This window comes from Equus quagga, chromosome 5, assembly GCF_021613505.1.
Source record: "Equus quagga isolate Etosha38 chromosome 5, UCLA_HA_Equagga_1.0, whole genome shotgun sequence".
In the NCBI taxonomy this organism is placed as follows: domain Eukaryota; kingdom Metazoa; phylum Chordata; class Mammalia; order Perissodactyla; family Equidae; genus Equus; species Equus quagga.
In genome coordinates this window covers 49,923,082-49,947,735 of record NC_060271.1, presented here as the reverse complement: position 1 = coordinate 49,947,735, position 24,654 = coordinate 49,923,082, and the positions used below count along the sequence as shown (strand labels likewise).

General features: G+C 37.1%; 1 protein-coding gene across 6 annotated transcripts in view; it reads left to right on the top strand.

Moving 5' to 3' along the window:
* Window positions 1–2,155: 2,155 nt before the first annotated feature.
* CCDC138 (coiled-coil domain containing 138) overlaps window positions 2,156–24,654 on the top strand; it is a 73,203-nt gene continuing 50,704 nt past the window's right edge. For 3 of the 6 annotated variants that reach the window (XR_006888706.1, XM_046662173.1, XM_046662176.1), the window contains exons 1-10: window positions 2,156–2,288; window positions 4,001–4,055; window positions 5,883–6,003; window positions 7,854–7,981; window positions 9,844–10,031; window positions 12,037–12,195; window positions 14,481–14,600; window positions 19,200–19,277; window positions 19,390–19,497; window positions 21,339–21,503. Coding sequence is in view for 5 of the 6 variants with exons in the window: in XM_046662173.1 (XP_046518129.1) it covers window positions 2,196–2,288; window positions 4,001–4,055; window positions 5,883–6,003; window positions 7,854–7,981; window positions 9,844–10,031; window positions 12,037–12,195; window positions 14,481–14,600; window positions 19,200–19,277; window positions 19,390–19,497; window positions 21,339–21,503 (1,215 nt within the window). In the remaining variant the exon portion in view is untranslated. The remainder of the gene's footprint in view (window positions 2,289–4,000; window positions 4,056–5,882; window positions 6,004–7,853; window positions 7,982–9,843; window positions 10,032–12,036; window positions 12,196–14,480; window positions 14,601–19,199; window positions 19,278–19,389; window positions 19,498–21,338; window positions 21,504–24,654) is intronic. The other 3 variants (XM_046662174.1, XM_046662177.1, XM_046662178.1) reach the window with 3 other exon arrangements.

Below are 24,654 nucleotides of genomic sequence, written 5' to 3'. Positions count from 1 at the left end.
GCTGGTTTGGATCTCGGGCACAGACATATGCATCGCTTATCAAGCCATGCTGTGACCCCCATCCCACAGAAAATAGAGGAAGATGGGCACAGATTTTAGCTCAGGGCCAATCTTCCTCAGCAAAAAAGTAGTATTGTGGTGGATGTTAGCTCAGGGCTAATCTTCCTTATCACCCAACTCAATATAAAACTACAAAGAATCTACTTAAAGCACCAAATTTTGTATATTCCAATCCCTAACAATGACTGCCTTCCACCCTCCTGTGTTCTTCCCAGTGAAATCACTCCATTTTGGTTAGTGAAAGATGGGTTTATTCCCTTGTTTGGGGATTTGAGAAATAGTCTATCCTGTAATAAATACATGTTCAGCTGCCAGTCAAAGGAGGGAAAGGATGTCATGGGTGGTTTGTGTGAGTAATGAGTGATGGAACACATCACTAAGTCCATTTGGCCACAATGTCAGGTAACCTTTTTTGGTATCAGTTTGAACCACATGAACCTTAAAGAGAACCATGGACTACATACATGCACACTTAATATGAAGAACTCCTTTGGCAACCTATGTAACATAAGTTGCTGTAAAGCGTGTTGTAATTTTTCAGCTGGGACAGCTGATGTGTTTGTCATGATTTTAGAATAAATAAGTAAATGCACTTTAGAGATTCTTTTAGAGAACAGTTCTATACTGATTGCTATCGTAAAGCATTAAAGTTATGAATTAAAAAGCTTTGAAAACTAATACTTTGACCAAAAAAATTCATAAAATGACACGCAAACCAACTTTTCTAAAAGTATTAGTATTCCAAAGATGCTTACAAGTGGCCTGAAGCATTTATAAGAAAGACTTTGTGTCACATTTCACGAAAGGACTTTGTGATTTCTCTTTGTTATTTAGTCACTAATGTGCTATAAACCCACAATGAAATGTACTTTTTTTAACTGGCTGGATTTTTTATATTCTCATTAAAATTTGCTTAACGACAGACTATAAAATTATTTGTGCACTTTAATACTTTATGGCAAAAAGTATTGGTTTAAATAATTTCCAGATAATGACTTTAAAAGTTGGATCTTATATACAATTTTGGCATTTGTGGAACTTTAAAGATAATCCAATCTAGGAGTTGTTAATCTAGACGTGCTGTTGAACATCACAATTTAGAAAAGTAAAGGATTACACTAGTGTAATTGTATACATGGGAGAAATTAAGTGGATATTCAGTTATTTCCCTCCATCAGTCCCTTTTTTTTCTGGTGAGGAAGATTGTCGCTGAACACACACCTGTGCCAGTCTTCCTCTATTTTGAACGTGGGATGCGCTACAGCGTGGTTTGCCGAGTGGTGTGTACGGCTGTCGCCGGGATGGGAACCTGCGAACCCGAGGCGGGCTGGGGGAGCGCAGAAGTGACTTAACCACTAGGCCACCAGGCTGGCCTCTTGTCCCGGTTTAATAGAGGATTTAGGTTGAGGTAGCACTCCAATAAATACGGAGCACCTGCTAAAGGCCAGGCACCGCTGTAGGCCCCGGGGGAGCTGTCAGAAGAGCCAGCAATGCTCTCGGAGCCTACATGCCACTACTGCCGTTGGGCCACGGTGGAACACAGGCCGGTGGCGGGGAAAGGGAGCCGCCGAGCCTTTTCCAACTCCGAGGCTTGGCAGCAATCTGGATCGTCTCCTCCTGTGGATCACAATGAGCAGGGGCCACCCAGCTGTATTTTCCTGCGTCCAAAGGCACACTAACACACGGGTTAGACACGTCCTGGCGGTGGTCCTCCCAGGCAGGCTGGGCCCTCATGCGGAGCGCCTGCCGCAGATGCGGGGGACTGCCCCGGGGGCGGGCTGCGACCGCTGCGGACGGCCGTGTTCTTCGACACGACGCAGGAAAACCCAAGGAGCAAGAGCTTAAGACACGGAAAAGAACATCAGACACCATTTATCAGCCCCAGCACACGAGCGAACGAATCAGCCGCGACACCGCCAAGCAGGACAGACAGCCATGACGAGCGCACGTCTGCAACGCCGCGAGCGCGAGGCGGCCCCAGCGCCCAGCTCCCGGCTGCGCCAGCGCCCACGCACTTCCTCCCTGGATCCCACCCCGCCGCTCCCCGTCGCGCCGGCGCCCACGCACTTCCGCCGCGGAGCCCCGCCCCTGCGCGCGTTTCCAGGCCGCTCCGGGCACAACGGCGCCTGGGCGTCATGGAGCCCAGACTCGTCAAGCCGCCGGGCCAGGACGTCGTGGTGGAGCGTCTCAAGAGCCGCTACGGCCTGGGCGGTGGCTGCCCCGCCGAGGTGAGGCCGCACCCTCGTCCGCGGCCGCGGAGGGAGGGGGCGGGTTGTGGCCGCAGGGCGTGGGGAGACGAGTTTCCCGTGAGAAGGCCGCGGCGCCGCAGACTGTGGAGGCGGTGGTTTATGGATGGTGGCACGGCGCTGCTGAGCGCAATTTTGAACTTGAGTGGAGTTCAGAAACAATTCCTTTGGAAAGCTGCTTACTTTGAAATAAATCCGAAGTTAAAATAGTTGCAATCACAATAGAAAGAGCTCCTTTGTGCCCTTGGCGTGGGGTCGCCGTGTGGCCGCGTGCTTCCCTTCTCCCTCGCTGACTCCTTTCCGTGCGCGCCTGTTTGCCGGGCTGCGGGTAATGCGCTGGCGTCTGTGACTCTCCCTCCGAGTGTAAATAGTTGAGTGTGTTTTTCTAGGAATGAGGACGTTATCTTATACAAGCACAGCAGTAAACTCAGGAAAGTTCTCATTGATACAATAATATTCTATAATGTATTGTCCGTACTCAGATTTCACCAATTAGTAATGTCGTTTGTAAAAATTTTTTTCCTGGTGCAGATCCAGTCTGAAATTGAGCATTGCGTTTGGTTGTCTCTTTTGTTGCCTTTAGTCTCGAACAGGTTCTCAAGTCTCTCTTTTTGTAATATTGATTTTTTTTAAGATTATAGGAGAAGTATTTATTAGAATGTCCCTCAGTTTGGGTTTGTCTGATGGACACCTCATGATTAGATACTGGTTATGCATTTTTGGCAGGAATACTGCATAGATACTACATGAATGAAATACTACCTAAGATTGCATGCCTTCTGCATGACAGAAGTGCCAAAGCAGCATGCATTTGAACCTCACGAAGACAGAAATCCCACTGTGGAAGAACTGCACAACTTTAACGTAGACAGTGAAGACACTGAAATTGTTAAAGAATCTGTCTGCCTTGGTTCAGTCATCGATTTAAACGGAGGCTGCAGCCACGGAACCAAGGGAAGGCTGGGACGCGGAAGGGCAGCAATGGAAGAATTAGGGAGGATCACCGGGTGTGAGGAAGTGTCATCAGACACCAAGGCCAAGGTTGTCCACACCCTCTGCTCCCAACTACTGTGTACGCATGTGAAAGCTGCACAGTGAAGAAGGCTGCAGGAAAAAATGGATTTATTGGAAATATGGTGTTGGGGGAGAGCTCTGCGGACACCCTGGACTGCCAGAAAGGCGACCAGGGGGTCCCAGAGCAAATTAGGCCTGAGCTGTCGCTGGAGGCAAAGATGATAAAACTGAGGCCGTCCTACGTTGGGCACATCATGAGAAGGCAGGACTCTCTGGAAAAGACAGTAACGCTGGGAAAAGTAGAGGCAGCAGGAGAAGAGGAGGACCAAATAGGAGACGGGCTGACCCCACACGGGAAGCCGTAGGCCCGAGTCCACAGGAGTTGAGTGGGGCTGTGGAGGACAGGACGTTGCGGACGTCACTCATTCCTAGGGTCGCCAGGAGTAGGAGCTGACTGTGTGAGTGACATGTGGCTTGCTCTGTTAGTCACGAGACATGGTGTTGCTTTGATCCATTACTGGTGATATTAACTTTGATCACTTGATTAAGGTGGTGTCTACCAGATTTCTTCTCTCTAACCTTTGTAATTAATACGTAATTTGTGGGTAACTATTTTGAGACTGTAAGTTGATTCTTAGTATACAAATTAAATATGTCATCATGTTTGTTTTTTTTTTTAGTATGATTTTTCACACTTTGATCCGGCTAAATGTAAGAGATCTTTAACCTCCCCAGGTAAGCCAATAGAATACTTTGTATATTTGGGGTTTTTAACATATTTAATTTGAGAGGAAGGATTTAAAAAAAAATGTTTAGGGATTGGCCCCATGGCCCAGTGGTTAAGTTCGCGCTCTGTACTTCGGTGTCCCAGGGTTTCGCTGGTTCGGATCCTGGGTGCGGACATGACACCACTCATGAGGCCATGCTGAGGCAGTGTCCCACATGCCACTGCTAGAAGGACCCACAACTAAAATATGCTACTGTGTACTGGGGGGACTCGGGGAGAAAAAGCAGGGGAAATAAAAAGTTTGGCTCAGGTGCCAATCTTAAAAAAAAAAGTTTAGAGTTGTGGCTAGTGCCAGATATCTTATGATACTGAGCTTTTTTCATTCTGGTGATGAACTAACTAATAATAATTGTGATTTTGAGAGTAAGTGTGTAAGATGTCTTTAAAAAATCAAATTGAGGGGCCAGCCTGGTTGAGTGGTTAAAGGTCTGTGCTCCCTGCTCCAGCGGCCTGAGTTCGCAGGTTTGATCCCGGGCGCGGACCTCCTCCGCTTGTGGGTCGTGCTGTGGAGGCACATCCCAGGTGCGAAGTAGAGTAAGATTGGCATGAATGTGTGAGCTCAGGGCTAATGTTCCTCAAGCTAAAAAGAGAGGAGGATTGGTAACAGATGTTAGCTCAGGGCAAACCTTCCTTACAAAAAAAAAATCAAATTAGGCTTTTTGTGTCTTTCAGTTACAGTATTTCTGCCTTTAAAGATGTTAAAAATTAAACAGAGTATATCCAGTAAAGGAAACTAATTGTTGTTTTTTTAGGCTTAAACTTTTCCAAATTATTAAGATGATAATTATTTCACGGGAGGAATTTATCAAATTTATCATCTTGATAAAGATAGCTACACCATGGGATTGGGTGGGTTAGACCATCATGTGGTAGTCTGTAACCAACATGTGTAACTAACCATTAGTCTTTTGATTTGTTGATAGTTCTTAGGGAATGTCTTTATTGGTATAGTCATTAGATTTTGAGATGATTGCAGCAGAAACAGTAATTAATATCTTTAAAAGTTTACCATATAGTGGATTATGGAATTTCATTTTGAAATTTTGTAAACACTCTTCTGAAACATTCCTTCAGTATGAAAAAAAAATATTTCAGTTACTCAGTCTAGTTTCTTAAAAATATCTTAAAATTGTATTTTGGTTTTTGAAATTTGCCCTAAAATTTCCAGCCTTCCAAAATATAGCTAAAAAGTATAGCTCATTAAATTTCTGAGGGACTAAAAATAAGTGTTAGATCAGGGTGCATACATTTAAAAGTATTTCCAAATTTCTTATCAGAGAAGCTCTCTTTCTTTTATTCACTGACTTTAGATAATGCTAACAGTTTATTAAACAAATATTTAATGGTTGAAATATATAAAATTTAAAAATGTTTAAACTTTGAGAACTGACAAGGTATCGTGATTAGGTAGAAAGAAGGCTGGATTCTGAATTTTAGTCATTCCACTTGCTGGTTGTGTTACTTGGAAAAATTCTCATGACTTCTCTGGTGCTCAGGTTCATAACCATTAGAACAGGGTTAAAGGCACCTGTTCTGCTTATTTCACAGGGTTGTTGCTGGGTCAAATAAGGTGATGAATGAAAGACCATTTTGTAATCAGTAAATCAGTAAAGTGCTAAATAAATAGAAGATTTGATGCCTATTTTCTAGAAGTTTGCATTGGGGAGACAGATAAGAAATCGCTAAGTAATTTTGCTTTCTTACCTTTAGGAGCCTAGAATAAGATCATTAGGCATCTGATCTTAGTAAGTAATCTCTGCAATTTTTTTTACCAGATGATTTGGCTATCTACTCATCTGGAGATAAAGTCGGTTCATCATTAAGATGTTATTCTGATGAAAGAAAGCATTATACAACACCTCTTTGTAGTTCATTCAAGTACTTAAACGTGAATTGGTAAAGTATCCTGAATCCTTATTATTGCCATGCTCTCAGTATCTCAAAAATTGAGGAGGAGTAAAGGGCAGTTTAAGTGTTTCCTTTTCTCTGAGAGGAAGTATAAGCAGTCTGGAGTCTGCCGAATAGTTGAAGAGACATTAATTTTTACTGAGAATCTCTGTGATAAAAGCATAAACCTAGCATTATGTTTGGTTTTATAATGGAAAGTTATTTACACAGTATGAAAAATGAAAAATTATTTTTACGGTTATTCATCCAGGACCCAAATGAAGATTGTACTCTTTTTTTTAGGAAAAAAAGGAACTACGGTCAAAATGAATATAGCTTTGTTAGGCATCGTTATTTAACTCAGTATCTATTGTGTGTCTGGTAGTGTGGTAAGCACTGTATGTTGAGTAGTTGAGAGAGAAAATTGAAGTTGGTTTGGGGAGATGGTAACTACAAAATATGTATGTTATAATACTTGGCTATGAGGGGTTAGCAGTTTTGTAGCGGAGATTTTACGATGGGTAAAACCAGTATAAAAACAGTGGAAGCTATGGTGAAATAAGCATTTTGAAATAATGTTAAATCATAAAGCTGTATACATACACAAAATAAAATATTGAGATAATTGTGGAGAGATAAAAGACAATTGTGCCTAAATATTTCTAAATTATTAATGTAATTAATATTTGGGAGCTTGAATTTTTCATGTAATTGCGTCATTCTCTACTTCAATGAATTAATCCATGTAAAGCACTTAGAACAGTGTTAAGTACATAGAAAAGCACTCAACTATGCTATTATTATCATCATTGTCATTATTACTGTTTCATTTGGCACTCACAAAGTAACCTTGTTGATCTGGATTCAAAATTTGGACATGAAGTTAAGGAAAGTAAAAATGGCTTTAAGATAATTATGAATTCATGAAGATTATTTTCTTATATTTAACTGATAAGTTTTATCATTTTTTGTTTTTATAAATGATCTGGGTATAATTTCAAGTTATAATTTGAAGCATTTGGACTATGAAGGTTTTTATAGCATTGGATAGTTTTATCACAATCCATAGTTATGGTCTAGTTTAGAATTATAGTACTGTCCAGCACAGGAGCCACAGGTAACATGTGGCTGTTGAGTACTTGAAACGGGGCTGGTCAGCAATTGAGATATGCTGTAAGTGTAAAATACATTCTGGATTTGGAAGATGGATAAAAGGGTGTGAAATAGCTCAATAATTTTTGTATTAATTATAAGGTAAGTGATAATATTTTAGATATACTAGGTTATATATAATATATTAAAATTTCATGTCTTTGTGTTTTTAATTTGGCTACTAGAAAAAGTTTAATTACCTTATGTGACTTGCATTGTATTTCCTTTCAACAGCACTGCTTTTGAAATTGTAACTTTGAGATCATCTTTTTGGCAAGAACACTTGGATTTTAGTTCTGCTCCACATTTTACTAGCTATGTGTCCTGTCAATTATTTAAGTTCTTTAGGGTTCAGTTTCATCATGCTAAACATTATTTCCTTTAGCTAAAATTACAGATAACAATACCTGTTATATTTACCTCACAGAAGTATTGGGAATCAAAACAAAGATTTTGGCAGTTGTAGAGCATTCCAAAGGTATATGTAGTTTTAAATTAAGCCATTTAAATTTGTAGAAGGATACTTGTATTGAGTTTTCAGGATCAATGACTATTATTTTTTATATTTTTACTTTTTGCATTCTTAAAAATGTTTACTTGTTACATTTTTCTCAATTGTTATGCTAAGAATATTTGAAAAGTAGTTTTATCTTTTTGAAATGCTATAGAAAACTTCCAGAATGCTGTGATAGACCTTTTTTTTAAAGCCTAGATGATGAACTGGATTCTTTTCAAGATTTGAAGCAACAGGAAACAGAAGAAGATTTGATTGAGAGTGATGATAGAGTCAGTACCTCCAAAATAACCAAGGAGTCTTTTAGAGAAATAGCAAAAGGTAAAGGAAATATGCATTTTAGAACAATTAACTTTGTCAAGTAGAGCACATAAAGCTTATCCCATAGTAATAACACTGGTCCTCAGGTGTCTCTAAATTTCTGTATTCTGAATTTTGGTAAGCCGTGAGATAGTTTCTGTGCTTATTACTAAACTAAAGGAGAAGAGAAAAATAAACTTCTTTATTTTACAGTGTTCCTACACTCCCAAAATGTATCAAAATAAGTTAAGCAACTGAGTCCTTTTTATAATTTCTTCAGTTCTTTTTCATGTCATTATGTGTTAGAGAGTGATTAAAAGATTGTGGTAGTCTTTGAGTAATCCTTTAATATTTTAAGAAAATACTCCAGATTACTTAAGGTATGGCTTCCCTAGGCACTGAACTAGTAGTTACCGTCTTACCAGGCTGCCTATCAGAGTTTTGTCAGGATTCCAAGGCAAGAGGCAACCAGAGGTGGTGCCCTCCCCCTCTTAGCTGCAAGACTTTGAGAGCACTTTTGCCCCATTGATAGACTGTCTGCATCTCTTCTCCTGGGAATACATTGTCTACACACAACGAACATTTCTCCCTTACTGTTCTCGTTCATCTTCTTTATCCCATTCATCTCAGCATTTGAGGAAAATGAAAAATAATTCTGCCTTGATTTGTGTTTCTTGCTACATGGTGGAAATTTCCCACCAAAAACAATTGAAAATATAGGATAACCTATAAAAAAAAATTGAATGTATTTAAAAGTTGACAAAATTAAGGAATATTCAGGCCAGGGATTGGTGAGATGGGAACCTGGAGAGGCAAGGAGAATACTAGAAGTATCTTTCACTTTAATGGCATTTGCTGAACTGAGTGAAGTGGAACATTTTTCTTTTTTAAAAATTCATATTATTTTTAATTTTGGCTCCCCTAGTGTCTGTACAGGATGAGAGACCTCTTCCTTAAAGCTAGGGCTCCCAGGAGGCTAATGGAAGTTGAAGCCACTGCTCTTTGTATTGTCAGCATTTATTTTCTGCTAACAGTGTTGGCAAAGAAGTGAAGTAAGAGGAGCTCACTCATCCACTGCTGTTGGGAAAGTAAATTAGTAGAACCACTGGGGGGAAAAATTTGGCATCAGTAATAAAATTGAACCTGCACATATAACGTAAGTCCCAGCCATTTTGCTATTAGTTATATACCCTGGAGAAACTCTTGAACGTGTGCACCAGGAGCCACGTGCAAGATGGTGTAGCATCTGTATAGCTAAAACAGCTTAGATATCCACCTGTTGTAGAATGTTGGCATGTAAAAATATAAAATAGGATAAAGCAGTGACGATTTGTGAACCTGATTCTGTCATTAACACAAGAACATAGTATTTAAAGGAGGAGGTTATAGAAATTACCTAATTATATAACTATATAATTACATTATATAAAGTTGAAAAACAAGGTGCATTTTTTAACACAAATAGTAAAAATTAAAAAGAAGCAAAGCAGTGATTAACACTATATTTGGGTTAGTGGTTAATTTGGTTTAGGGCAGAGAAGGAAATTTGATCAGGGATTTCTGAGGTAGCTTTCCGTTTCTTGGCCTAGGCAATTAATACATGAGTGTTTTCATGCACTTTAAAGTCTATTTTGAAATAACCTCAGACTTACAGAAAAATTGCAAAAAGCACAAAGAGTTCCTGTACAGCTTTCACCCAAATTTTCTAAGTGGTAACATTTTACTACATTTGTTATCATTCTTTCTCTCTGTATGTAGTACTTGAAACTTTTTAACAATAATACAATTAATATTTAAAGTAACTCTTCTTGAAGATTACTCCATCAGAGAATATTTAAAACTGTAAATTAATATAGTTTATAATTAAAATTTTGTTTTCTTAGCAGTTGCCCTGCCAACTAATTTTGCCCCAAATTCAGGAAATTGGACTGAAAGTTGTAGTGGTGCAAGTGACTCTCCTTTGAAACATGTCAGCTATCCACCATCTAAAGCGTCAAACAAGCAGAGTTTACTTCCACATCAGATCAATCAGATATATGATGAATTATTTCAGATACATCAGAAACTGCAGGTGAGAATTGAATACTGAATTGAGAATTCAGAAATGTTTGTTCTAAGCATCAGACATTTACAAAATTTGAATACAAGTATTTGATCTTAGTTATTTTAGATAAATGTGTCAAGACAAGGTCAGAAGGGAGCAAACACAATTTATTGGAACTATTGAAGGGAAAAAGGTATGGCTGAGAGAAAAATATGAACAGTGGTGTTTTTATGTGTAGGTGTATTTCTTAGATTTCAGATTGCCTTGTGTTTTATTCCCATCCCATCCCATCCCTGCTTAAGAAATAAAACAAAACCTACTGGTAACTGTGCTTTTTTAAGTAGGTGTTCTAGATTCACTGTTTTAAATACCTATATGTAAGAAGTTCTCTTGTCAACTTTCACCAAAATTCAATTCAGAACATTGGCCTTTATCTATCTTCTTTGGGACTTTTTTGTCTCCAAAGGATATAATTTGTGTATTATCAAGCATCCACTAGGTGGGCAGCAAAAGTATATATGTAATGCGCAGTTTCTGTTTGAAATTCTTCTAGTTGGAAATATTTCTATACACATGAAGTAAACATTTTTTAGAAACCAATATCTTATTTTGTCTAAATAATTCAGATTATAATTAGCATAGCGTTTCAGAAGAAGATTGTTTTGGCCTAAGTTCGCTGGGGAGAAGTTCAGGAAGAGACTTAGCTTAGTACTTCACTGAGAGGTAGAATTTACAGGGAAGGAGAGGACTGGGAAAGGCATTCCAGGTGCAAGAAATTGGAGGTGAGAGGCTTTTAGAAAGGAGTGATTTGTCAGATTGTGAATTTATCAGCCTATCGGGGGAAAGAAAATAGTGAAAACTCAGGCTGGCTATCACAGATCAATAAAGGACAGTAGAGGAAGCAGAGCCTGCAAAAGAGACTGAGAAGCCCTGGCCAGAGAGGGAGGTGGAAAATCAGGAGAATGTGGTGTCATGGAAACCAATGAAAGAGAGTATTTTAAGTTGGAAGAAAGGGACAATGGTATAAAATGCTGCTGAGAGACAATAAAATCAAGACTGAAAAGTGACCTTCAGGTTTAGTAATAGGTAAACCATTTCAGTAGGGGAATGCACACTGACGCCAGATTAAAGTACATTGAGGAGTAACTGGGAGGTAAAGAAGAGGGCTCAGCAAATGACAGTATTTTAAAGAAGTTTGTGAAGGGGAGGAGATGAGGGCAGAGTCAGAAGAGATTTCATTTCCGATGAGATGGGAGAGATTGAAAATATTAGAGGGATAATCAGCATAGCAGTCTCCAGGAGAAGACAGAAGACAATGAGATCCTGAGGCTACCTTTATATTAGGGAGGGGAGGAGAAAGGTGTGTGTCTTGAGGGCAGGAGGTTGATGTTTCCTTCTGCTGTCTTCTGTTTTCCCTGTGAAGTTAGAGATGAGGCTGTCTGCACAGAATTGTGTAGGACGTGATGTGTTCAAAGTAAAGAGTGGAGAAGGTTTGAAATAGACAATGGAGAATGGGAAAGCCAACCATGAAAATATAAAATGATCTCTGGGCTGCATTGAGAACATGTTTTTTTTACATTGTGTGTGGTTTTTCTCCAGTAATGTTTAGCAGTGTAGCATTGGGTCAGGGAAGGGGGTTAGTGCTTTAATGCAGGACTGGAGTCTTTCAGCCTAAGATGATAGACAAGAAGGGGAGGGAGTGGAGAAAATATGTAAAAGAGTGGACCATGAAGTTGAAGTAGAACATGGATAGGAGATTAATTCTGTATAGTACTGATCCATTGGGAACCCAAATTCTCCTGAGTCGTCATAGTGGAATCTCACTACAGTATCATGTCCTTTTGCAACAAGATAGAATTTCTGTGCAAGTTTACTTGCTATACTAGTTTAGCTGTAATGTAGTCCAGATTTTACTTGGTACCAATGTAGTCCTAAACATCGTTCAATTAAGCTACAATCTCAGTAAATATATAATTTGTAGAATTTGTGAATGTGGTTTTTAAAAATGCTTAAATCTGACATTTTGATACAGTGTGAAACTGCAGCACAACAGGAATTTGCTGAAGAACTTCAAAAGCGAGAACGTTTTTTAGTTGAAAGAGAACAACTGCTTTTCAGACATGAAACTGCTTTGAGTAAAATTAAAGGTGTCGAAGAAGAGGTTCTTACAAGATTTCAGATTATAAAGGAGGTAACCAGCATTTGATTTTAGAGTAATATAATTTTTTTCCTCTTAATTTAGATTTACTAGTTATTAGCCTTTTTTCACATTTGCTTTATTTCTCCTCCTGCCCCATTTTTTTCCTGAACCATTTGAAAGTAACTTGTAAAAATCATGACATAACACCCCTAAATGCTTCCTTAGTGTTATGAATCCTTATTTTTAGGAGAGACATTCTCCACACCATTATCATATTTGAAAATTAATGCTAATTAAATAATTTAACAATATATTCAATATATTCATTTCCCATTCATTCATTTTCCCAATTGGTCCCTGAAATGTCTTCCATTGCTTTTTTGTATTATTTTCTGATCAAGGAACTAGACAAAATTCATACCTTATATTTGATTTTTGTATCTTTTTTGGTTTCTTTGAATCTAGAGTATCAAGTTCACCATTTTTGTTTTTTGTAAGACTTTTCTTTGAAGACTCTGGGCCAGCAGTCTTATGGAGTATGTCATAGTCTGGATTTGCCTGATTATTTCCTAACGGTTATGTTCAGATTAAATATTTTTGTCAAGAATGTTATATAGGTAGAATGGGATCCTTCTTTGTTTCATATTGAGGATGTTACTGTAGGTGTAACTCACATAGGGTAAAATTCATTCTGTTTGTTTTGAAAAAATGTAATACAGTCTTCTGATCACCACCATAATTAAGATAAAGAATAATTCCAGCACCCTGAAAACCTCCTTGTGCTCCTTTGCGATTATCTCTTTCCCCATCCTCTGCCCCTGGCAGCTACTGGTCTGTTTTTGTCCCTGTAGTTCTGCCTTTCCCAGAATGTCATGTAAAGAGAATCATTTCATGACTTTTCTTCATCTTTGGTTTTCAGCACTGATTTAATTATGGTGTATCTCCTTGTGCTTTTCTTTGACTTTATCCTTTTTTGAGGTTCACCAAATATCTTGAATTTGTAAATTTGTCTTTCACCAAATTGGGAATTTTTCAACTAATATTTCTTTGTAATTTTTTCTGTTCCAGTTGCTTTCTCCTCTCCTTCTGGGTCTCCAGTGACTCACGTTAGGTCTTTTGCTATTATCCCACAGATTTCTGAGGCTCTGTCCCTTTTTCCTCATCTTTTTCTTCTGTATTCTTCAGATTTGATGTCTGTTGCTCGATCTACTTTCATTTCTATGTTGCTGCTGAGCTCATCTAGTGACTTTTTTTATTTCTGGTACTTTAAAGTTCAAAAATTTCCAATTGTGTTCTTTTTAAACTATTTTTAATTTTTATCATGAGAATTTCTTTCCACTTGCATTCATTTGCATCTACTTCAAATTAATATAGTTTAATTCATTTAAGGAATTAATTTAGTTCCTTCATTTGCTATAGAAACTTGCTTGTTCTAATACATCATGAATAAATTGCGAGTAAAAAATGAAAGAAACTACAAGTATTCACACTAAATCTAAAAGGTGCTATCTCATTTAAATGTAATTAGAGGGGAAATTGATTTGAATCATTTATAAAACTAATTAAGGAAAGTCAAATAGTTTGGGGTTCAGAGAAATTTTATTATGTATTTAAATTTTTTGAGATGAAAACAATTTTAGCTACTTTATGAGAACAGGAAATTAGTTTGTTCTATCTATGGAATATTGTGCTGCTTCTACTCCTTGCGGGTAACTAAAACGTTAAATTTTAATTTATAAAGCTATGAATAACTTTCTTAAGCAGGATGAGAAATCCTTCATTGTTTTATCTTTCCATGATGTAAGATAGAAATTATTTTAGTGAGTTTCTGAGCAGAAGCAGAAAATAGCCTTATTGCTACTTAATTTGTATAGTACGTCTTTTTGGGGGTTTTTTTGAGGAAGATTAGCCCTGAGCTAACTACTGCCAGTCCTCCTCTTTTTGCTGAGGAAGACTGGCCCTGAGTTAACATCCGTGCCCATCTTCCTCTACTTTATATGGGGGATGCCTGCCACAGCATGGCGTGCCAAGTGGTGCCACGTCTGCACCCAGGATCCAAACCAGCGAACCCTGGGCCGCCAAGAAGCGGAACGTGTGCTGGGCCGGCCCCATATAGCACGTTTAAATAGGTGTTTAACAAATACTTCTTTTTGGTTATGACTTTGGTTGATTACACAGTTTTTATAACTTGCAGTATTAGACATGTATACTTAAATGCACTGATTAAAGTCCTTGTAATTCAAGGAGTTCTAATTTTTAATTAATTTATGTTCAGTGGCATTATTGACATTTGGAATCCTTACCTAATTTTCAGATCAGATTTTTTTCCCTCTTAGCAACACGATGCAGAAGTTGAGCACTTAACTGAAGTTCTTAAGGAAAGAAATAAAGAAAGCAAGAGGCTAAGGTCCTCTTTTGATGCGTTGAAAGAATTGAATGATAACTTGAAAAAACAGGTAAGACCTGTTTTAATATATATTAGTTTACAAGACATTGTTAGAACTGTATAGCTTTTATTTAACAAATTATAAGTCAAAATCCTAGAACACAGTCTAGCTAGAGAAATTTTTGATTTATTTGTTACCTTTGTTATAAAGTACTTCCAAATATAAATAAAGTATTCCTAAGGTCTTTGTTTCTCATCTGGCAACCAGCTGAGATGTTGGACAATTTGAAATTGTTTTACAAACAAGCAAAAGATAAAACAGGATATCCTGGGGACTTTTAGGTATTGATTTCTAGCTATAATACTTCTCCTTGTAAATGCTGTTACATGCCACTGCTTATTTACTGTTTGTTTATTTTTCTGAGTATCTGTTATATGCTAGGCACTGTCCTAGAAGAAAGCCTTCACGTTGCTCATAGTCTCAGGAGTATAGATTGGTATCATATTGCAGTGCAATTTTTCATTTATACAAATGGTATAATTTAGGCCAATACTTAATAGTACTACAGTTGCATAACTGAAATATTTTTGTGAGTTCTATCTTCTTTCTTTTTTTTCCCCTTACTTTCCTTTGCCAGCTTTTGACTGAAAGATGTGAAAGTGGAGGAATATGTTGAAGAGAGGAAGAAGAATGATTATGTGTATATTTGTGTGGGGAGAAGTAGATGAGCAGAAATTGGGGTAAACCCAGTCACTTTAAAAATTGAAGCATGGGCTGGAAAACTTTATGGATTCTAGACTGTAATTAAACTCAAACTCTCAGAGATAATCTGCCTCCTGGAATTCCTCAGCTAGCTGTGTGTTCTTCTGTTTCTGCTTTTGATTTCCTGTAGTCACTACTTGTCATAACCTTTCTCCTTGGCAGTGATAACTAGGTACTCTATTTCTCACTTAATTTAATTCTTTGGCTTCCCTGAATTCGTTTGTGGCCTCCTACAATTGGAATATGACTTTGACTTACTTTTGTCTGAAAGGCAGCTTTATCCCTGGAAAGATTTCTTTTTCCCTTCACAATATTAATATACCACTCTTTTTTGAGAAGGGCTTCTTTTAGTTGCTAACATAGGTACATTGTTAACTATACCTATCTCTTAGGTTTATATAATGCTTAATAGTTTTGCATGTGTTTGCATGAGTGTGTGGTGATTGAAGTGGCTATGTGCATTAGTAAGTGATTGTGCCTATTGATAATTGGATTTATGATCCAAACTGAAAGAGCTTGGGAGAAACTCTTTGGTACCAAGTGTCAGAAAGCTTTTTTATGGTTACTTTGTTTAGTGTAGATCAGGGGTCAGCAAATTTTTCCTGTTGAGGACCAGATAGTAAATATTTGGGGCTCTGTGGGCCATATTGTCTCTGTCACAATGACTCAACTCTGCTATCATAGTGCAAAAGCAGCTATAGGCAATAAGTAAGTGAATGAATATGGCTGTGTTCTAATAAGACCTTATAAAAGTAGGCAGTGGTCAGGTTTGGCCTACAGGCCATAATTTGCCAACTTCTGGCATGACGAATGATACATACTTTGAAATTTCTATTTAGCAAAAATAAATTAAAAAAAAATAAATTATTTTTGTGACTGACTTATATAGTAATTTATGATAGCACTGGATATAAATAAACTTCCTGTAATAATAGTAACATTTCCCATTAAGTCTTGCCAAGCTGAGGAGACAAGGATTAATGTCCAAGACTCATTGAGGATGAGAGTCCCAGTGAACACCCCAGGCTCTCAGTTGAAAGCAGTAGGGTTGCTCCCTAGGAAAAGGTGAATTAGAAGTAGATAGAACCCTCCTCAAACTGAAACCTGGCCTTGACTGATCTCAGTTCCTGATCAGATTAAGGTGATCAGTCCTCATTTTAAATACGTACCAGAAGAAAGGATGAGCCCTCTCTGAAAAAAGATATTACAAGTATAAAAATTATAATTTTTCTGTCATTCTATATAAAATTAAGCATATTAAAAAAAAATCACATGACTAAATATGAAGAGGAAAAACCCCAGACAATATGATCATACCTGCAGGTGATTCAGATATTAGAGTTAATAGGCAATGACTAAAATAATTATTAATATGTTCAAGAAAGTAAGGAAAAAGATTGAGAACTTTATTAGAGAATTAGAATCTAGAAAAAGGAATTAAATTGAAATTCTGAAATTGAAAAATATGCTTAATTGAATTTCAAAACTCTGAATGAGTTTAACAACAGATGAGACACAGCAGAAGACAGGATTAGTGAACTGGAAAATAGTTTCATAAAAAATCTTTGAATGAAAACATCGAGTGGAGAAGAATGAAAAACTCATAAAAGAGACATGTAGGAAATAGATAAAAAGTTTTAACGTGGGGGTTACAAAAAGATTTAATAGGTCAAAAACAAAATATGTGAAGAGATAATGGTCAAGAATTTTGCAAAACTGGTGAAAAATGCTAATCTACAGATTTAAGAACTTATGTTAACTCTAAGCATGATAAATATTGAGGAAAACCATACATAGGCACACTGTTTTAAGACTGCTGAAAACTTTAGTTAAAGATAAAATCTTAAAAGTGGTCAGAGAAAAATAAGACAGCTTGCCTTCAAAGAAGGAACAAGTAGGACTCATAGCTGACTTTAAAGGAGGAGTATCATGTACTTTAAACATAAATAGAAAAAGGAAGAAAATCTGTCCTTGTTGTATGAGGCCAGCATAACCTTGAAACTAAACCTGTCAGGAACATTACAAGAGAAGAAAAATGCAAACCAGTCTTTCGTGGATATAGATGCAAAAATTTTATTTTACTTTATTTTAGAGGAAGATTAGCCCTGAGCTAACTACTGCCAATCCTCCTCTTTTGCTGAGGAAGACTGGCCCTGAGCTAACATCCATGCCCATCTTCCTCTACTTTATACATGGGATGCCTACCACAGCCTGGCTTTTTGCCAAGCGGTGCCATGTCCGCACCCAAGATCCAAACCGGCGAACCCCAGGCCGCCGAGAAGTGGAATGTGCGAACTTAACTGCTGCGCCACTGGGCCGGCCCCAGATGCAAAAATTTTAAATATCAGTGAATTGAATCCAGTGATACATAAAAAGGACAATACAACTAAGTGGATTTAGTCCAGGAATACAAAGGTAGTTATCATTTGAAATTTAACATGTTATCTGATAAGAGGAGAAAAATCATAATTTTGTGGATATAAAATTCAGCACCAACTCATGATAATAACTAGCAATTGAAGAGAACTTCTTAATTCTGATAGAGTTGTTGCTGCCATTGAATCGATTGTGACTCCTATCAACCCTGTGGACAGCAGAGCAGAACCCTGCTCGGTCTTTTTGTGCCATCCTCTCGCCTTCTGGCACTGTATCAGACAATGCTCCGCTGCTATTCATAGGGTTTTCATGGCCAGTTTTTCAGAAGTAGGTGGCCAGGTCCTTCTTTCTAGTCTGTCTTAGTCTGGAAGCTCCTCTAAAGTCTGTCTGCCATGGGTGACGCTGCTGGTATTTGAAATCCTGGTGGCATAGTTTTCAGCATCACGGCAACGTGCAGCCACCATGGTATGACAACTGATTGATAGTATGGTTTCCTGACTAGGAAGCAAACCCAGGCTGAGGTAGTGAGAGTGATGAATCTTAACCACTAGACCACCAGGGCTGGCTTTTAATAGAATATCTACAAAAACAAAAACTACCCCTCAGTGTCTACAAAAAAAAAATCCAAAATCAAAATCATACTTAATATAAGTCATTGGAATCTTTTCCCTCTGAGATCAGAACAAAATAAACGTGCTTACTGTTACTATTTCCATTGAACATTGTACTGAAAGTGCTAGTCAATGTACTAAGGGAAAAAAAGAGAAAGTAAGGATTGGAAAGGAAGAAAGAATTATCCACAATGACATGCTTATGTACCTATGTATGTAGGTATCCAAACAAGTACACAGACAAGTTATTAGAATTAAGCCAATTTAGGAGAATCTTTGGATGTAAGTTCAGTATACAGAAATTAAGTGTATTTCTGTACACCAACAATAATGAAATAGTAAATATTATTTACTGAGAGACACCATAGGTAGTGACATCAAAAAACATTAGCTATCCAGGAATAAATCTAAAGAAGGATGTGCAAAATGTAGATTGAAAAGTACAAAACATTATTAAAAGAAAATAAAGAAAACCTAAATAAATTAAAGGATATGTTATGTTTATGGATGAGAAGACTCAATATTGTAAAGATGTCAGTTCCTCCCAAATTAATATATACATTTAATCCAATCCCATTAGTTTATTATACTGCATACTTAAATCGTTTGTATGCTTTTCTGTTACTACATCATAGTTAAATAAAAAGTTCAATTAAAAGACGTTTCCCATTAAAATGTGTGCTTGTAAGATTTCAGGAGACTTGCAAATTTTTCGTAGAGTGAAGTAAACTTCCTTAGGTACCATTAATGTTTTAGAGACAAATGATGATTTTAGCTGTGATCTTTAATCATGAATGCTACCTCTGTTTTGTTACATCGCTTGGTTATACAGACTAGATAAGATAGATTATGTGGGAAAGCTTTAGTATGAAATCAGCTTAAGGTTTATATTGAAATATCTAACATTTTCCTGCTTTAGTTAAATGAAGTAAATGAAGAAAACAGGAAGATGGAGATTCAGGCTAAAAGAGTTCAGGCTCGTTTAGATAATTTACAGGTAAGTTGCCTGCTCTTCTCTTGCAATTCAAGTGAATTTTAAAATGATTTCCTTTGGATTTTCTCACTTTTAATATAATTGTTCTTTAATTCATGGATATGTCCTGTTGCAGAGGAAATATGAGTTTATGACCATACAGAGATTGAAAGGAAGTTCCCATGCTGCTCATGAAATGAAAAGTTTAAAACAAGAAAAAGTACTAGTTTCAAAAACTTATAAGGTATGACATGATTGAAAATTTCTGCAATGGAAAGCCAGGAAATTTTCTCTTTGTTCTTTAATCTTTTTCTTACATTTAGCAAACATTATTTTTGGTATGAAAAGATTAACCATAATAATTCCTTTACAGAGATATATCTGCATAATATTTCAAATTTGCAAAAGCAAAACAATATTTCAGCAGTATTTCAGGCACAGTAACACTATCACAGGAACTTAAGCTTAACAACAGCTTCCTCGTTCATTGTTTTGAGATTCCACAAGCCTTCAGTGTTACTTTTCTATCAAGACAACAATCCTTCCCATTCATTCATTCACTTTTTTTCCCTAAGTTTTTTTACTTTGAGGTATATTACATACAGGAACATAATGCACAGATCCTTAGGGGTACAGTCTGATCAGTTTTGACAGATGCCTACAACTCATGTAACCTACAACTATGAAGAACATTTCCATCACCCTAGAAGGTTCCCTCATGTCACTTCCCAGTTCTTTCCTGCAGCAAGTAGTTGTTGATCTGATTTCTATTACCATAAATTAATTTTGCCTATTTTAGAACTTTGGTCAATGGAGTTTTACGGTATGTACTCATTTGTGAACAGCTTATTTTGTTCCTTGTAATGTTGAGTGCATCAGTAGTTTGCTCCTCTTAGTATAAATATATATTGTATAAATATATCACGGTTTATTGATACTTCTATTGATAGACACCTGGGCTTTTTCTAGTTTTTGTCTATTATGAATAAACCTGCTAATAATGTTTGTATACAAGGCTTTTTGTGGACATCTGTTTTCATTTCTTTTAAAAACAGAACCATGCTATCTGCTTAATGTTACCTTTGTATTAATTTGCTTTTTTTTTAAAGATTGGCACCTGGGCTAACAACTGTTGCCAGTCTTTTTTTTTTTTTTCCCTGCTTTATTTCCCAAACCACCCCCAGTACATAGTTGTATATCTTAGTTGCAGGTGCTTCTAGTTGTGGTATGTGGGACGCCGCCTCAACGTGGCCTGACCAGTGGTGCCATGTCTGCGCCCAGGCTCCGAACCCTGGGCCGCCGCAGCAGAGCGCGCAAACTTAACCACTCAGCTACGGAGCCGGCCCCTGTATTAATTTGCTTTTATATTTCTCTGTCTTTTCAGATTTTTAAAAAACTAATTAAACCTAGCATAGTTCCCTGCTTAAGGTAGATGTGTGATAAATGTTCAATTAAATTGATTAAAAGTGGTTTGAAGGCTGACTAAAATCAGTCAAACTGAATTTATAAATTTTTTTTGGCATTTTGTTCTTATTTTTTTCCCTCCCATTTTGGTAGACTCTCAGAGAACAGGATTTCCAGGAAAAAATTTTCATATTCTCTTTATAGAATGTTATAATGTAAAGACAAAGAAAGAAACAACTTCTTTGGGAAGAAGAAAATATGAAATTCCATAGTGGAAATTGTTCAGCTTTTGAAACCTTTAAATTTGTTAAAATCTTTTCGTTATGTTGCTTCATGCTCTGGAGTTGAGGCCAGTTTTACTCTTCTGTGTTATCAAACTTAGAAAAAGAATTTTTATGGAAATTCTCAATTTTAGTAATACGGTGAAGTTCTTTCAATTTCTTTATTGTGGTGGGTTTTCTCCCCTTCTCTCAGCCAGCATTTAACATGTTTCTAATATTAATTGGAGATACTTGATTTGAAACATCTTTCGTTTGGAAATGCTTTGTCATTCAATATATATTTTAGTGAAGTGGTTTAGGTAAATTATTCTATAATCACTTACCAAATTTAAAGCTTGCTTTTGAAGTTTTATAGGATTGTGAACTGAAATAAAGGTTTGATTTAATTTTTTACATATAGGTACCACTTAATGCACAAATTTATGAACTTTTAACTGTCTTCATGGACTGGATTTCAGATCACCACCTTAGCAAATTGAAAAATGAAGAATATGGAATTGATGGTGGAAAACCAGTAATCAAATTTGCTTCTCAGAGAAATGATATTCAGGAGAAGTGTGTGAAGGTTTGTTTTCTAATTGAAATATGTTACTCAATAGACATGAAGATTAAAAAAGAAAGCCTATGGTGCATTTTACAAGAGAAAAAAATATTGAAAGTATTTTTGATGGAAAATTGACCATACCAATAGTCATTTCCAAAAAGATTTATTTAGACTTAATTAAAGTTAATTCATACTTAGATTTTTCTTAACTTGATGGGGATCAGAAATTAAAAACCTGTTGGGGCCAGCCTGGTGGCGCGGCAGTTAAGTGCTCATGTTCTGTTTTGGCGGCCAGGGGTTTGCTGGTTCAGATCCCGGGTGCGGACATGGCACCGCTTGGCACGCCATGCTGTGGTAGGCCTCCTAACACATAAAGTGTAGGAAGGGCATGGATGTTATCTCAGGGCCAGTCTTCCTCAGCAAAAAGAGGAGGGTTGGCAGCAGATAGTTAGCTCAGGGCTAATCTTCATCAAAAGAAAAAAAACCCTACTCCTAAAAGGGCAAAATAATTGTGTATTAGAATTATGCAAATAATCAGTTGATTTGAACAATTCCTGTCACACATCAGTTTAGAATTCAAATCCCACTAAAATAATTTTATTTTGCCTTTTTCACAAAGGGATAAAAAGTCTGTTTTCAAGGGATTTCTTATTAACAAAGAGAAATGACTGTTTTCTTAAATTACAGACATTAATTTGTATATTGGTACTCATGATTTCTAGTTAGTATAAATGGTCATTAGAGATTGACAGTTATGTGTCACAAGAAATACATTAAAACTTTGACGAGTAGACGTGTAAAATTGTTTCATTTAATGTTTTCAGAAACAGTTTCATGATTATTAAATACAGGCTAGGGTTTCTTTTTAGGAAATTATTTCCGGTTTTCATCTTCACTTAAAATGTTTCTTCTAAATGCCTTTTGTGATAGGCAGAATAATGGCCCCCAAGATGTTCATATCCTAATTCCTGGAACCTGTCAATACATTATGTTACATGGCAAGTTAAGGTTCCTAATTAGCTGACCTTCAAATAGAGATTAAGATTATCTGGGTGAGCCCAGTAATCACAGGAGCTCTTTAAACCAGACAAAACAGGCAGAAGAGTAGGTCATGGAGTCAACCCGTCCTTGCTGGCTTTGAAGATAGAGAAAGAGGGCCATTAACCAAGGAATGTGGGTAATTTCTAGAAGCTAGGAATTATCTTCAGCTGACAGTCAGTTAGGAAACAGAGATCTCAGTCCTACAACTACAAGGTAGTGAATGCTGCCAACAACTTGAATGAGCAAAAAAGTGGATTCTCCCCTAGCCTCCAGAAAGGAACACAGCCCTGCTGACACCTTGATTTTAGCTGGTTGAGACTCATATCAGACTTCTGACCTAGAGAACTGTAAGAGAATAAATTTGTGTTCTTTAAACCAGTAAGGTTATGGTAATTTGTTATGGGAGCAATAGGAAACAAATACACCTTTGTTTAGAACTTTTTCTCTTTTAGCACCTATGTTGCCTATTCGCTCTATATTTAGCCTTACTTTAGAAGTAGCTGTTAATTAGGAGGACCTGCAGTATTAAAGTTCTGTAGAGAAATTCCATTTGTTAGAACTGGATGTGATAGGGCAGTCTTAAGATATTAAGGCTAAAAAATGACAATTTTAACAAATGGAATATGGATCATGTAATATTCTGTTTTTATATCAGATTAATGGCATAAGAGGAGAATATTTAGCACATGTTTGGCACAGGATTCTTTTTAATCATCCTTAAAGGATTTTTTGACTTATTGGGGACTAATTTTTGTTGAGCCTAGATCCTTAACTGAAATATTGTTTTCAATTTATGGTTACTAATACATCAAAAAATGTAAAGTAATCTTAAAGCTTTTGAATAGCCTTCTTAATAGAATAAGAGAAGGATAAATAGTACCAAATTAATGAATTACATAATTGTATATTCTTGTGGCCAATACAAGCAAGTATTCAGGTTTTGTTAGGAATGTGTACAATTTGTGCTTTAAAAATAACGCAGTCTTTTTTAAAACGCTTTTTTGTTAACAGCATTATTGCATGAACCCCTTTGATGATCACTATATTTATTTTAAAAATATTGGTGTGGCTCAAAATATTTTTGCACAATAGTCTCTTCACAAATTACCTTTGGAAACTTCTGACACTTTTTGTTGTATATTTTATCACAATTGTGACCCATTAACATTTGAGGATCGTTAATAAAAAACACAAGAAGCCATTGGGAACTAAATATGGTATATTAGGTAGATGACCAAACTGGGTATACCTTATAAAACTGATTTTCTTGTATGACTCAAAAACAGATAGATGGAATGTTTTCAAAGTAATTGAGAAAAAAGTAATTCAGTAAAACCTGCGCTGGAATCTGCTAAGATGTGTTACAACTGATGGTGGAAAAAATATCTGTAGAAGATTAATGTCAACAACATGCAGACTAGGTAGGAAGCAGAAGCACCAGGCCCTTGTTCCCCCATGGAGATGTTGAGTTAACAACAGTGTACAGACGAAAACACGTTTCTGAGAATTCTAGAGACCAGTTGAGAAGCTGCAGCACCCAGGCCAACACGTAACCAGGAAGAGACTCCATCCGAAGGGATATGAAAGCTTCTGGAATTTTGAATGCCTGTGCCCCTTCCAGCATAGCATGGTGCAGTCAGGAGGAAACAGTCCTACACCATGGCTCCACCTTTGGTGCTGAAACACAAGTGGACTCTGTGTCCAACATTTTAGCCTGTTGGGCTGGCTGCAGGACTGGTTTCTGTTTCCCTGACAAACACTGTGGCATAGTTTGGAAACCACGGAAAATAGATGTGAGTGCTGCAGTATATTTGAGCTGCATATATCTGCACTTCCACAGGCTGATACCACAGGGAGAAAGAGATTATGGGCTCCTGAGAAGAAGTGGGCAAACCACGTTGGAAATTAAGACAGTTAAAAGCACATGCAAGCCCAGAGAAGACACATCCATAGAAAAGAGGTCCTAGAACCACTAGCAGGGCTGATTGGTGAAGGTCTTCACTTGCACAAAACCAGGCATAAAATCATGAAGGTGATTTTTTTTTTCAAATGCCCATATCAAAACAAGATCACAAAGCATACAAAGAAAAAGGGACAATCAGAGGAACAGAACAGAGCTCCAGCAACAGAC